The sequence below is a fragment of the Athene cunicularia genome (genome assembly GCF_003259725.1).
Source record: "Athene cunicularia isolate RWA chromosome Z unlocalized genomic scaffold, athCun1 chrZ_part1, whole genome shotgun sequence".
NCBI classification, from domain to species: domain Eukaryota; kingdom Metazoa; phylum Chordata; class Aves; order Strigiformes; family Strigidae; genus Athene; species Athene cunicularia.
Window position 1 is genome coordinate 10,313,968 of NW_020799142.1, and position 12,994 is coordinate 10,326,961.

Here is a 12,994-nt window from a genome sequence, read left to right on the forward strand (position 1 = left end):
TTAAAACTTATACAAATTTATTAGAAAGATATGAAGAATAAATATGGCTATTTAATTTGCCTTAATTGCTGTAAGTTGTGAACTGTTTAGAAAGTAGCTAGGATCTCACTAGAAATACTAGCTTCCAGTTGAAGAGCTGGTTAACATAGCTGCTACTCCATTTTTCACTATCATTGCATGGTAGGGTAAAGAGTGTTAAATTGTTTGTATTCTTCTTTGAGTATCTTGCACACCAGTAGTTTGAAAAGTAAGAATTGGTGGCATTTCCAAAATAATCTAACTGGGCTTATAAATAGTTATGGTTTTGATTCTTTGATGCACAAAAAAGACTGCTTCTATATGGTAGAAATGGGTGTGCTATTTAATGAACAACATTTCTGATGATTTACAGTGGTTTATCTAGGCTCTTGTTAACTTCATGCATTGAATCGTAGGAAAGTTGGCAAACTTGAAGTAAAAGATGTTTCCTTATAGGGGAAGGAGCTGTTGATCCCAATGACCTTAACAGGGAAAGCACACTGAATCAACTTGCAAAAACAGAGATTTCACTGTCTCTAACAAGCAAATATGAGTTACGAGAAGGTGAAGATCAGGATCTCAAAAGCCTGATGATAAAGTAAGTTTTGTTCAAAGAAACCCTATATTCTGGGAAAGCTTTTTGTTTGTCATGGTTTTGTTGTTTTTTTTTTTTTTCAAAAAAGTTGCTTCTGCCCTACTATCCTGCCTAAGTACATTTTTGAAGTGCTGAATGCACTCAGTTTTCAAATGCCTATTTGTGTTCAGTCCTAACCAAACTTTTGCAAAAGTCAGAGAAACTATCAGTTCTTCCAGAAAGCTTACAGAAAGATAAACATCCTGCCACTTGTGTTTTGGAGTGTGACTGGATCATTATCTCTCTTAGTAAGTGCTTTTCCATGAAGCTGTAAAGGTATTCTGCTTTAAAACACCACAGCCTTGGGAAAGCAGAGATGAAAAGCTGTATAACCTTATAAGTGACAGACAGTTTCACACTGTCCTCTGCTCCAACACTTCCCTGTTGTACTGCCATCAGGTGTTTGAACAGGATGTAACTGTCACTTCAGAAGGAATGGTGCATGCTTTTATCCATGGGGGGGGGGAAGATGATTATTCTATTCAGTGAGCAAATGAAGAAATCCCTACTGTCATACACTGGGATAAAGACTACTTTATAGCTGAAAATAATTTCATAAAAGCTCTTAGTATCAAATTATTGGCATCCCTCTTTTGAAGTTATTTCAAGCTGTCCAGAATAAGGATTGGCTTATTTAATATGCCGCTGCTTCCTGGACAAGGGGGAGAATGGCATACTGCTCTCCTCTATTACTATGCTTTTTTTTTAGCCCACAAGTGTGAAGTTCAGAAATTCGCTTTAAACAAAAATACAGCATAAGGATTTCATGCTATTGCAAGCACTAGGAGTGTAGATACAGGCTGTAATTCAACTCTAATCTATTTTAATACTTTTTTTTTTTCCAAATCAAAAATCAGTAAACTGAATTTATTAGATAATATGTGAAGTTTTACTTCTGAAGAAAGTTCTTAGCTATGATGACTGTAGTAAGTTGTGCAATTTCTATAAAAGCCATAAATGCCTGTTTAAATATATATATATATATATATGTATATATATGATTTTCAGTGGAAGAAAACTCTTATTATTTGTACTAAAATAAAGAGGAGTGTTTCCACTGTAATTGTGCATACTTGATCTGAATCTTAAACAAGAAAACATTGAGGGTTTCCTGCAACTTGCTATCAAATATATTTTGAGATCTAAAGTAAAGAGAGTATGATGACAATGTCAAATCTAAACTGTGTTAGTCACTTGGTATTCCAGAGATCAATGCTCTAGAGCTGCTCTTCTGGTTTTGTAATAAGGATATGCCTGCTGCTGTCTCTTAAAAATAAAATTGTGCTTCCTGTCCTTTTCAACTCTGTGTAGGAATAAAATGCTATCCCTTAATGGAATACCTAAAAATATGCAAAATCAAGGCCAAGGTAAATGTCTGTAATCCCCTACACTGTGTGGAAATATATTGAAGCAATAGCATGAGAACTAACAAAAGAATTTAACCTTTACATTGCATAAGTGCTCTCAAGAAATATTTCTGATCTTTTGAGAAAATGTACTAAATAATCTGACAGAAGACTAACTAGCAAGCTTTGTTAAATTGCAGCAATATCAAAAGTGGAATACTTACCGCTACCTTTCACACAAACGATGTGTAAATACAGATGCTTAGCTTTGTTATCTTAGCTGCAGAGAAGTCTTTCACTGCAACTGTGAAATGTTAGGCACTTGGCTAAAATTCGAGTCAGAGATGATTCACTGAATGTTCCTTCCTTCTCTGCAAGTGATGTGTCTCTTCTGTAGAAATATTAATATATTTGCTTTTTAAATGGTTTTGTTAAGGATTTTGTGAAGAGCCCTAAGATATGCTGGCACCCCTTCTAGATGACTCCATATAAGATGCCCAGTCTGTGGCTTAAGTGTGCAGGTGCCATTTGCCAAGTGGAGGTAGTCATGCAGCCCAAAGAGGGATGTTTCTGGAAAATAACAGAGCCAAGCATGTTCAGTACATGGGGAGAGGAAGTGGAAATAAGCCTCATGTCTTACTGACTGTATGAACACCTATTTCTAAGGCAGTGCATAAAACAATAACGCCATTCCATGTATGTTAATGTAGACTGTGGTGGTGGCTACCAAAGACTGACAAAACAGTTGTGCCAGGCAGAGAAAGCCAGCAATGTGTTGATGTAGCCCAGATGAAACAACTCTAGGAAAGCTTTCTGGTTTTGTTTTGGGGTGTTTTTTCTGGCAAACTGGAGAGGATTCCAAGAGAGTTTGTAAAGGAAAAAATACTTTTAATGGAAGTCCTTCAGAAGCTGTCGATGTGCTAGAGCCACGCAGCGCAATTAACAGTGGCTCTGGATGAACAAACTAGTTTCCAAGAGGTTTAGCAGGTTGCCAAAACTTTAAACCAAATCATGAGGTTTCATCACAGAACTCAATCATATTTAGATGTTTTCCTGGGCAACCTAAACTGCATCTTCAAGTTTCTGTTAATTTTTAAGAATAGTAAGTTATACCTAATTTGTAATTGTCCTCTACATTAGCAGAATTCTGTAGCAGGATGTTCTTGGAAATATTATGGATGAAGAGGCAACAGGAATGAGATAATTTTTTTTACCAAAAAAAGAACTGGCTTACATATCGGGGTGTAGCAGTTTCCCTTTCTTAGCAAGGAAATGCTTCTTGTCCATTGCCACTAGAGAAATATATGCCCTTAAGTGGTATGCATAAATGCACTGTGTTGGATGTAAAATTCCTTCAGAAGTTCAGCAGTTTTGAGTGTATTTCTACTTTATTAAATAAATATGACCCTTAATGGAACCATGCATAGCTGAGGCTTTGCAAAGATTACATTCCTATCTGTTGTTTTGCCACAATCATAAATAAAATCCACATGTGAGTTGTTGCTTGGATTTTTGTTATGTTAACAGTAACTGTTTTACTGTGCTAGTTGGTTAACTGTTTTCTAAAAGAAAAGGGGGAGAAACTATGCATGTATTTCTCTATTCACACCAGTGTGGAAGTCAGATGTTCAACATTATTGATAAAGCTCTGACACATATAAAGCTAGGAAACATAAATGTTACCAAGTATATATAATAAAGGAGGAACTTGCTACTTTTACTGTCAAAGAAACGAAATGCACAATTTATCCAGTAAAAACTGTTTTGTAATATAACTATATCCTTTTTAAAAGGACCAAAAGACTTATTGTGGATGTGATACGGACACAGCCCGGGGATACACTCTTAGAAATATTAGAAACACCAGCCACTGCACAACAGGTGAGTGCTATACTGTGCCTGGATATGGGAAAAAGTATATATTTTATTATAGCTATGTGAAAGCCTTGACAGATCTCTGACAGCTTTCTCCACTGCTTTATAATAATGAAATAATTGCTACTGGATTTAGATTATTAGATTATTCAGATCTGGAGTCTTCATGAGACTTTCAAATTTTCTTTTACTGTGTAATTGATAACAGATTCAGAGGAAAAGAAAAATTAACTAGCACAACTAGAATAGAATAATATTTTTTTTTCTTTACATATTTTGAAAACAGGGTCTTTTATCTTCCATGTTATAATACAATCAAATAGCCTGATGTGAATCCTGCTAGATTTTTTTTTTTTTTCCTTATGAACTTCAGTATCTTAACTCAAGTTCCCTGATGCCTAGTTTATTTGCTTAAGCAATGCAAGCAAACATCTGCCTGGGGAACTACTGCTATCTTTGGTATGGGAATTGAGTGGGAAGAGTTCCCAGCTGGAGACTTCCCTGTAGATATTGACACACAGTTACATCTCAATAATGTGCACTCTTTAGATTACCTCAGTGTGTGCATATATAGGGCACAACTTTCTGGTCTGGGCAGTCTTTCCACAACTAAGTGACGTCATTGAGTTGTTTGGATGATTTTTAAGCATGTTTTGATTAATAGAAACTCATGTCTAGGTGTCATGATTAGTTACTTAAGGTATGTCAAAAGACAAACTACATGGAGCACTTTCAGACCATGTAGTAAGAAGATATAAATAAAGCCTGCATCTTGATTCTTGACAATCTTTGAGAAGTCAATGTACTTGAGTGCCTAACTGTTGTTATGAGCTGGAAAATAACTGTTCTGGATTTTTTTTTTTTTTTTTTTTTTTTTTTCCAGGAATCTGAGCACTTGAAAGTTGTAGAAAAACGTGCCATCTTAGATTCCAAAACTCCAGAGAAAATGAAGCACAGTCAGCCTATTTTTGAAGATGGACAGCTACCAATAGAACAAAAGAAAAGGAAAATTCAGAGAAATCTCCGCACACTGGAACAAGCAGGACTAGTGTCTTCAACAACAAAATACCAAGAAATTATAAATGAGATTGCTAAGGTAAGTGGAACATACTTCCATGCATATTGATGGGTTTTAGACATCTAACCTACTTAGGTATGTACAATATACATTTTCCAGAGAATGCTACAATAAATCAGTGAAGTATCCACATAAGAAATCATCTTTGTTTGCTGACAAAATAAATGAAAGATAGTACACTTATGCATAACTACCTGAACTAACTTCATTATCCAGATTTGATATGGATGCTTTAACTTCTCTAGTACAATGTGTTTCAGTATAGCTTTTTGTATTTTAAAAGGAATCAGAATTATCCATGTGTTTTAATTAATAATTAATGTAGTCTTGGCAAGATTTAAAAAGACTTTAAAAACCTGTAAAACTTTCTCCAGTTGGTATTAACACTGATCTGCAGTGGCTGGGCAGGACACAAAGAGAATACTGGGCCAATCCTGTCCACCCTGGAGCTGATAAAGCATCAGGCCTGTTGTGTACAAATCAGCAAACCCTGTTCCAAATCCACACCTAATACTGGCTGTAAGAATCTTGGTGTATTGGATTATCTTTAATTATTCATGAGTAATATTGGATTATCTTCAATTATGCATGAGTATATTACTTATAGCTCAAGAGTTGTTTACAATATTATGGTGGGGGTTTTTTAAGTTGCAAATATATAAATGAGTAAATTACTCATGTGAGTGAGTCTCTTAACATAATTATGTCATGTTGCACCTACTCTGAAGTGCCATTATAAAACCCTGTTTGGTTCAGGTGTCTACATCTGCTTCTCCTTGAGATAAAAACATTTTACATACGTAGAATGTGCCCTATTCTTATTTATATCTTACCTATAAGCCCAGAGGCTTTGCTCTGAGCTGTTAAGGCAGTCTGAGGATTGGAATGAGCCTTAGGACTGGAAGTTGCTTTTATTTTATTTTGGACTACCTCACCTCAACCATTACCTTCAACACAACTTTTCATTAGTAGAAGCCTAAGCTCTCATTTCTTAGGCTTCTCACCAGAAACTAGCTGTGAGAAAGCTTCCCTTTATGGCATGAAGATGACATCTTCCTCGTGACTTCTGTGTCTGTCATGCCCTGGAGAACATAGCAGAGTTCAAGATACCAGCACTTATAACCATGAGCAGCAGTGTGATTGTCTTTTCTACAGTCATGTAAACTGTAGTGCTCGCTACTGGTGCAATGCTTGTGAGAACTAACATGAGAGTTCATGCTTTTTTCCAGTAATTAAGACAGGTTGTATAATTACAAATTTAAATGGTAATAAGCTGAGACTTTTAAAAATATCAAATTAATAAACCAATTACATTAATAAATTTATTTAGGATATCCGGAATCAAAGAAGGTACAGACATCATCGAAAAGCTGAACTGGTGAAACTCCAGCAGACTTTGAATGCACTTAACTCCAAGACAGCATTTTATGAAGAACAAATTAATTACTACAACACCTATATAAAAACTTGTTTAGACAACTTAACAAGAAAGTGAGTTGAGTTTTCTTGTCTTTTAATATTGCAGTGTGTTTTATCAGGAGGGAGAGCAGGTGTGAGTTGAAAGTTTTGATTCCAACAGATTGACAATGAACAGATTAAAATAGTCCATGGGAGTTGTCACTGTGACCTGAGTCAAAACCTGGAAAGTAAAGTCTTGCATTTGTTTAAAGGTGCCTTACAGAAATAGGCCTGAGATGTATATATGTTTTCAGTATATGTAATTGGTGCTACTTTGCAGGTCCATTAGCATGCTTTGAAGTAATGCACCTTTGGGAAGTGATTATTGATTTTCTTCCTTCATTAAAAGGTTTTGGGTTTTGCCTTTAGAATAGAAAAGGGGGAAATAAACATCTAAAGAATTTTACTTTTCAGGTATGATGCAGTTACTTGAGAGCAAGCCCTCCTGCCAGTGCCACTGAAGTGTCAAAATGAAAGCATTTTACTGACATGAACAGGAGCTTTCCCAGTGCACACCTCATTGATCCAAAAATTAACTCTAATGGCCAATCTTATTTAATATTATGTCAGTGGATGCTTACAAGCTGCCATTTTGAAGTGATGATTGTGGACTCTTTTGGATCAAGGTTGCATTTCATAGTAGTTTAAACAAGTGCTAAGAACCGTTGATTCAAAATCATTGCCATAATATTTAGACAGTTCACTGTGCTAAAAATCCCTCTAATTCTTAGATTTGTTCTAAATGTTAATTCTGTTCATTAATAGTCATTCAAGAAGATAAAAATGAAGGAAAGCTAAATATGGCTAGAAAAATAGTTGAAGTATAAAACGACCTGGTAGATACATCAAAAGCCTTTTTTCTTGCTCTCTTCCAGAAATTCAAGGAGGTCAATTAAACTAGATGGTAAAGAGGAGGTGAAGGGAAGCAAAAAACTGAAGCAGACCTCATTAAAGTACACAGCTGCAAGACTGCATGAAAAAGGTGTCATCCTAGAAATTGAAGATCTTCAGACCAACCAGTAAGTGTGGTATAAAACAATTCAGAGCATTTTCTAATCTACAGCTTCTTAAGGGGCCTGGCTTTTATTAAATGAAATCTTTGCAATTTCCTGTGCCACACCTAAAACTACCTCAGATTTTTCATTCAGAAGAATGATAAAGACTAATTGTCATCATTAATTTTTTCCCTTTTATCTTGCTATATGATTACCATGGGAAAATATTTGAACAAGCCTATTTTGACATTACCTAGATGGAACTAGTACAAGCAGCACACTCACTGCTAATGGCTGACTGCCATTGTAGCAGTTATTTTTTTCATTTACTGACCAATTGCCTTCATGTAACTGAGTATACACCTGGGTTTCTGCACTTCCTTACGGAGGTGATGTGGTGGCTGGAGGTGATGTGGTGGCTGGAGGTCTGTTTTCTATCTATCCACTTTGAGGACGCTGTAGTGAAAAATCTTCCATTCTCTGCACTTTTTATCCATCTGCACAGCATACATAATCAATTACCCTTCTTTTTCTTTCAAGGTTTAAGAATGTGTTGTTTGATATCACACCTGGAGAAGAAGTGGGTGACTTTGAAATCAAAGCAAAATTTTTGGGGGTTGAGATGGAAAAAGTGCAGCTCCATTTCCAGGTAGAGTTTGAATTTTGTGACTTTTCTATGTAGTCACAGTTGCATTTCCTCTAAATATAAACTATTTCAGATGGGGTTTTTATATGTATTCATGAACTATTCAATCAGAACAGAGCAACAGATAATGTGGGAATAACTACATAGCTTCTGTAGGATGCTGGGTTAATGTTTATATTAGGGCAACTGCACAAAACCAAACGCCACATTATGGTAGTTTAGGCCCTGCCAGGACCGGAGACCATGTTGCCGTTGCCCGTCCCCCACCCTCAGCTGATCAGGGTTGGAAGTGAGGCACAAACCCCAGGGTTGAAATAAGAAAAGATTTAATGCAATGGTGTAATAAATAACAATCTGAACATCAATAATAGCAATAATAACAACAATAAACAGTAATAACAGTAAACAAGACAAAAGATATACAGAGAAATACCACAGTGAATGCAGCCAGCCCTCTGCACATGCTTCCCAAGACGAAAGCCACAAAAGAAAGTGCCACTAGGGACCTGACACCAGCATGATATGAATTACCCGGCTGAAGATCCCTTCCCCCTGCTTGGGAAACTTAACCCTATCCTAGCTGAACTAGAATACATTAGTTCAGTGGCAAGCAGCAAATACCAAAAGAAAATGAAAATACTTGAAATGCACTATTTCTTCTGGTTTTCTGTTACTAAGGGTCTACAATTTGGGATCTAGAGGACGTGTAATATTTTCTACACTTATCCAAAAGTTGCTTATAATTGTTTTAATTGTGAAGGACCTGGGGTTTAAGATGATTATCACATGATGACAATGACTCCATCTTGTATGGATTCAGAGACTAATTTTGCTTCTGATTATAGGATTTGCTTCAGATGCAGTATGAAGGTGTGGCTGTAATGAAAATGTTTGATAAAGCTAAAGTGAATGTGAATTTGCTCATATTCTTGTTGAATAAGAAGTTCTATGGAAAATGAGTGTCTTCAGATACCATGGACTGCATCCATCAGTGGGAAGTCTATTCAGTATTTTTTTTTTTTTGCTTTTAAACATTTGTTTGAAGTTTGTCATTGAACGCTTTGTAACTTTTAAGAAAAAAACCTAAACGAGCAATTGTTCAGAGGAATATACACAGTGCCTTTTCAGCATTGATAAGCAGAAAAATAGAAAATGGATTAATTTAAACAGCTTCAGATTTCATTGGTGTTGGTACTTTCAAATCAAAATACTGTTTAGGACACTCAGCTATTGTGGTTGTATGGATTTTAAGGTAGGCAGAAATTGAGTTTAGTTGAATACATAAACCTCTCAATTAAAACATTCTAAAATTACCTCAGATATATAATATAGTTCTTATTAGACTTTTGAGTATTTACGAAAAGAAATCCTAATTTGTTTCTAAGTGATAGTTTGGGCAAATACCTAGTTACATACTAAGCCTATTTTCTGGCAGTTGTCAACTGTAAAACAAACTTATTGTGCAATTCAAAAATTTTTATAGGCAATTATAAAGTGACAATAATGTCTTAATGTACAAAAATGTATTTTGTGATTCATTCCTACTAAATGCACTACTGCCTCATGTAAAATGACATTTTCTAGTTTCACAGCCTTTGGAGTGGTATTGGGGAAATCTGAAGAGTGAACAGTTGTTGTTCATTTTAAAGTATTTGACTACGTAAATTGTGCCTGTCTGTCTTTTTTGTAAGAAAATAAATGCAATAAAATCAGTATTTAGAATTTTTTTGAATGTTCTTTGGAGATTGTTCTATGTTAAATAAACATTACCTAATTAAACAAGCTTGGCTCCCAAATTTTGTTTAAAAGAGTCATTAAAGCAGCAATCCAGATGGTAGTGAAAGAACTTTTCAATGCTTTTATAAAATTGAATCTACTTAAGCTTGATTGTCCTCACAGTACAATTTGAATGTTGCTCAGCAGTGAAGATTTCATGCTCTTTATGCCATTGAATGTGATGATCATTTTGTTGATGAACTACCAATCATATCTACAGAGCAAAAGTGTGCACACTAGATAAAGGGATAAATACATAAATCAAGAGAAAGTATTTCCTACTCTCACTTTCTTAATGACAAACATTTTAAAAGATGGAGAGTGAGGCCTTCTAGAATGCATTGTAAAAGCAAATATTAAACAAGTATGAATTCTGAAGGTGGAGAAAACCAGTGCAAAATTAGTGGCAGATATATAGACAGTGAGTTTAGTTGCTATACTGACTTGGGGTATTATACAAGCTGAAAAAATGATTATGCTTACTAGAGATATTTATTTATGCATGACATTGAACACTTGACTACTTTAAAACAGCTAATATCACTTAACTAAACCATAAACAGCTCCTATGTGTTTCCATTTTTCTTCTAGCTAGTTATGTATTAAGCCATTTCAACATGATAAAAATGGTGAGTATTAATACTCTGGTTCACTTGAAATAGCTGGATGGGAAGGTGAAAGTAGCACTTTGCTTTGAAAGTAAAAGTGAATTGTACTTGAATACAAATTAAACTGAGTCTTTTGTTTCCCTTTTTATTTGCAACTGACTTGACTAATCCCTACATATTTTTGACAAATTCTAGTTTACCAGTTAAGTCTGCACAGATGGGATATCCTAAGAACAGATCTTTAAGATAATTTGTTAAAAGCCTAGAGTTCTGCTGGTGAGAAATACTAGAGCCCTACAGCTTTTGTGAGAGTCAGTCCTGGACACATCTAGTGACTGCTTAGTTTTAATGTGAACAGCATGTTCCTCAGTTACTTCCTGTTGTATGTAAGCTTAGGAAAGCTTATTTGGTGTCCAGGTAATAACAGGTATGAAAGGTACAGTCTGTGTGCTAGCACTCATCTTTTCCAACCATTTCTTAGATTTCCTGCTCTTCTAGTGCACATCAAAGCGGAACTTCCATTTAACTTCTTTAAATTCCTTCAGAAGCCTTTTTCTTAAGTCGGTTAGAGCCTTGTCATTGAACAATGAACCCTGCTTAAACAGGACTGACCACAATGATTTCTACCTAAATATGAGACTGACAGTAGTACCCAGTACCATGCAAATGAGCAAAGTAATTCTGTGCCCATCCACTACTGTGTGCTGTTGACAGCTACTAAATACAACAACAAAGAAAGGCTTTTTATAGGCTGCTGTAAACTGCAATTTAGGGTTTTTAAAGTTGGATAGGACTTGATGAAACCAGTTTCATGAAAAGGTCTTGTGGAAAGACTTGCATTGCAAGAAGTAGGATTAAAAAATGGTAAATGGTAAAAGCTTTAAAAGTCATGAACTCTTTACCTCCATTACAATCAGTTTATCTCTAGAGAAAGTAGCTGACCTGCATAACTAGAGGATATAAAAATTAACTTAAACTTTGTTCCCATATGCAGACAGAAAAACATAGGCTTTTTTTATTCACTCACTATGTTTATAGGAAACTAATTTACAAGGATGAAAGAGGACATAGCCCTATGACTGTTCCTTATATCCACAACTAAGTTACTGCCTGCAGATACAATCTGATTTTGCCTTCATACCTTTCACAAATTCTGTATGGTTTATCCCTCAAGCCCTGACCCACTGGTTAAGGCCTCCTCAAACTTAAGAAATACAAATACTAACAATGTATACTTTTCCAAAGTCTGGTGTAATGTTTAAAATTACACATTTATTTGAGGAAAGACTGATACTTAGTTCACTTCTGGTTTGGGTTTTGAAATTTCTAAGTGTTACCTTTTGCTATGTTTATAGATCTGTGAAACTACAGGAATGCCAGAGAAGAGCTTAATTTTCTCTTCCCAATCAGATGAAAATAAATTCTCTGATTAAGGTATTTTCTAAATCAATGAAGAAGAATCTTTTGTGATTAAGTATAAGGTGTTTTATGTGGGTTTCCTAATGCATTTGGGATGATAGAGATGTAGAAAGGCTGGCCAGCTGTAAAACTTGTATTTATTCCTTGCCCTTGCCTGACAGAAATTGCAGTCAGCCTTAACAGTGCAATAATGTAGCTGGTGGTGGGATTGTGAGAATATTGTAGCAATGTAGAATTTACAGGGAACCCATACTTGCAATCAGGAGTATTTATTTTCCATGGTTTCTACTCTCAATTGAGAGCAAAGTTCTGTTATGCAGGAGCATTAAGGCATTTCATATATATATATATATATATATATATATATATATATGAAAAAGTTCTAAACAGAGCTTACTCATGCACACTTTTTTGGTCTGTATTGCTGTAAACAGAAGGATATACAGTTGAGGATGGGACCGCATACCCTAACAAACCAAAGTGTCCACTTGTAAGGCTTTTGACTGTTACAGGTCTAAGAAATCCAAAGCAATCAAACCACCAGTAGAATAAATATTTTCAAAGGAAAACAAAAGCCTAAATAGTAGCTGCAAAGTTATAGAATTGTGCTTCTCTACAGGTTTCAGTTCAATAACCTCTTAATTCACGAGCAGCTATGAAGGACAGCACAAGCTGTGCTGTCCAAGGCACATGCTGCTGGAGTTCAGGAGTGGCATCACTTCCTCAGGGGCCTTGCAAGAACTGCAAAGCTGGGTAATGAATCGCTTGTAGATTGTTGTTGGGTCTTTTTTGTAGAGCAGTCAGCTTTCTGTGCAGTACAAGTAGACTTGAATGTTGTCTACTTTATACAGTGCAGCTCCGTGTATTAAGAAGCTTTTCTGAAGGGGCATGAACTTTCAGTTATGAGTAATGCAGATGTTGCAGCTGGCCTTGTAAGTGTGCTCCTGCGGAGCATTAGCAACTTGGACTGGACAAAGAACAAGCCCGTGAGAACAGCCTTTTGCTCTGCACCTCCTGCTTCGTCGCCCTGCCCGAGCCCACGACCCCTTCCCGTTTCTCGGGTGGGTGCCCGCGCTTTCCGCGGCCGTGTGTCCTCAGCGCACGGGTTGCTGGCGGGGCCGCGGGGGCGGGCAGGCCCCCC

General features: G+C 36.1%; 2 protein-coding genes across 6 annotated transcripts in view; one reads left to right on the forward strand and one right to left on the reverse strand.

Annotated features, from left to right (window-relative positions):
• IQGAP2 (IQ motif containing GTPase activating protein 2) overlaps positions 1-9,824 on the forward strand; it is a 130,975-nt gene extending 121,151 nt beyond the window's left edge. For 4 of the 5 annotated variants that reach the window (XM_026865383.1, XM_026865386.1, XM_026865384.1 and 1 more), the window contains 7 exons: positions 475-616; positions 3,792-3,879; positions 4,757-4,969; positions 6,282-6,442; positions 7,285-7,428; positions 7,945-8,053; positions 8,896-9,824. In XM_026865383.1, the coding sequence (XP_026721184.1) occupies positions 475-616; positions 3,792-3,879; positions 4,757-4,969; positions 6,282-6,442; positions 7,285-7,428; positions 7,945-8,053; positions 8,896-9,009 (971 nt within the window). In that variant the 3' untranslated portion in view covers positions 9,010-9,824. Of the gene's footprint in view, positions 1-474; positions 617-3,791; positions 3,880-4,756; positions 4,970-6,281; positions 6,447-7,284; positions 7,429-7,944; positions 8,054-8,895 lie in introns of those variants that run through there. The other variant, XM_026865385.1, reaches the window with a different exon arrangement.
• F2RL2 (coagulation factor II thrombin receptor like 2) overlaps positions 1-12,994 on the reverse strand; it is a 43,031-nt gene that overhangs the window by 28,223 nt on the left and 1,814 nt on the right. The gene's annotated exons all lie outside the window — the stretch shown is intronic.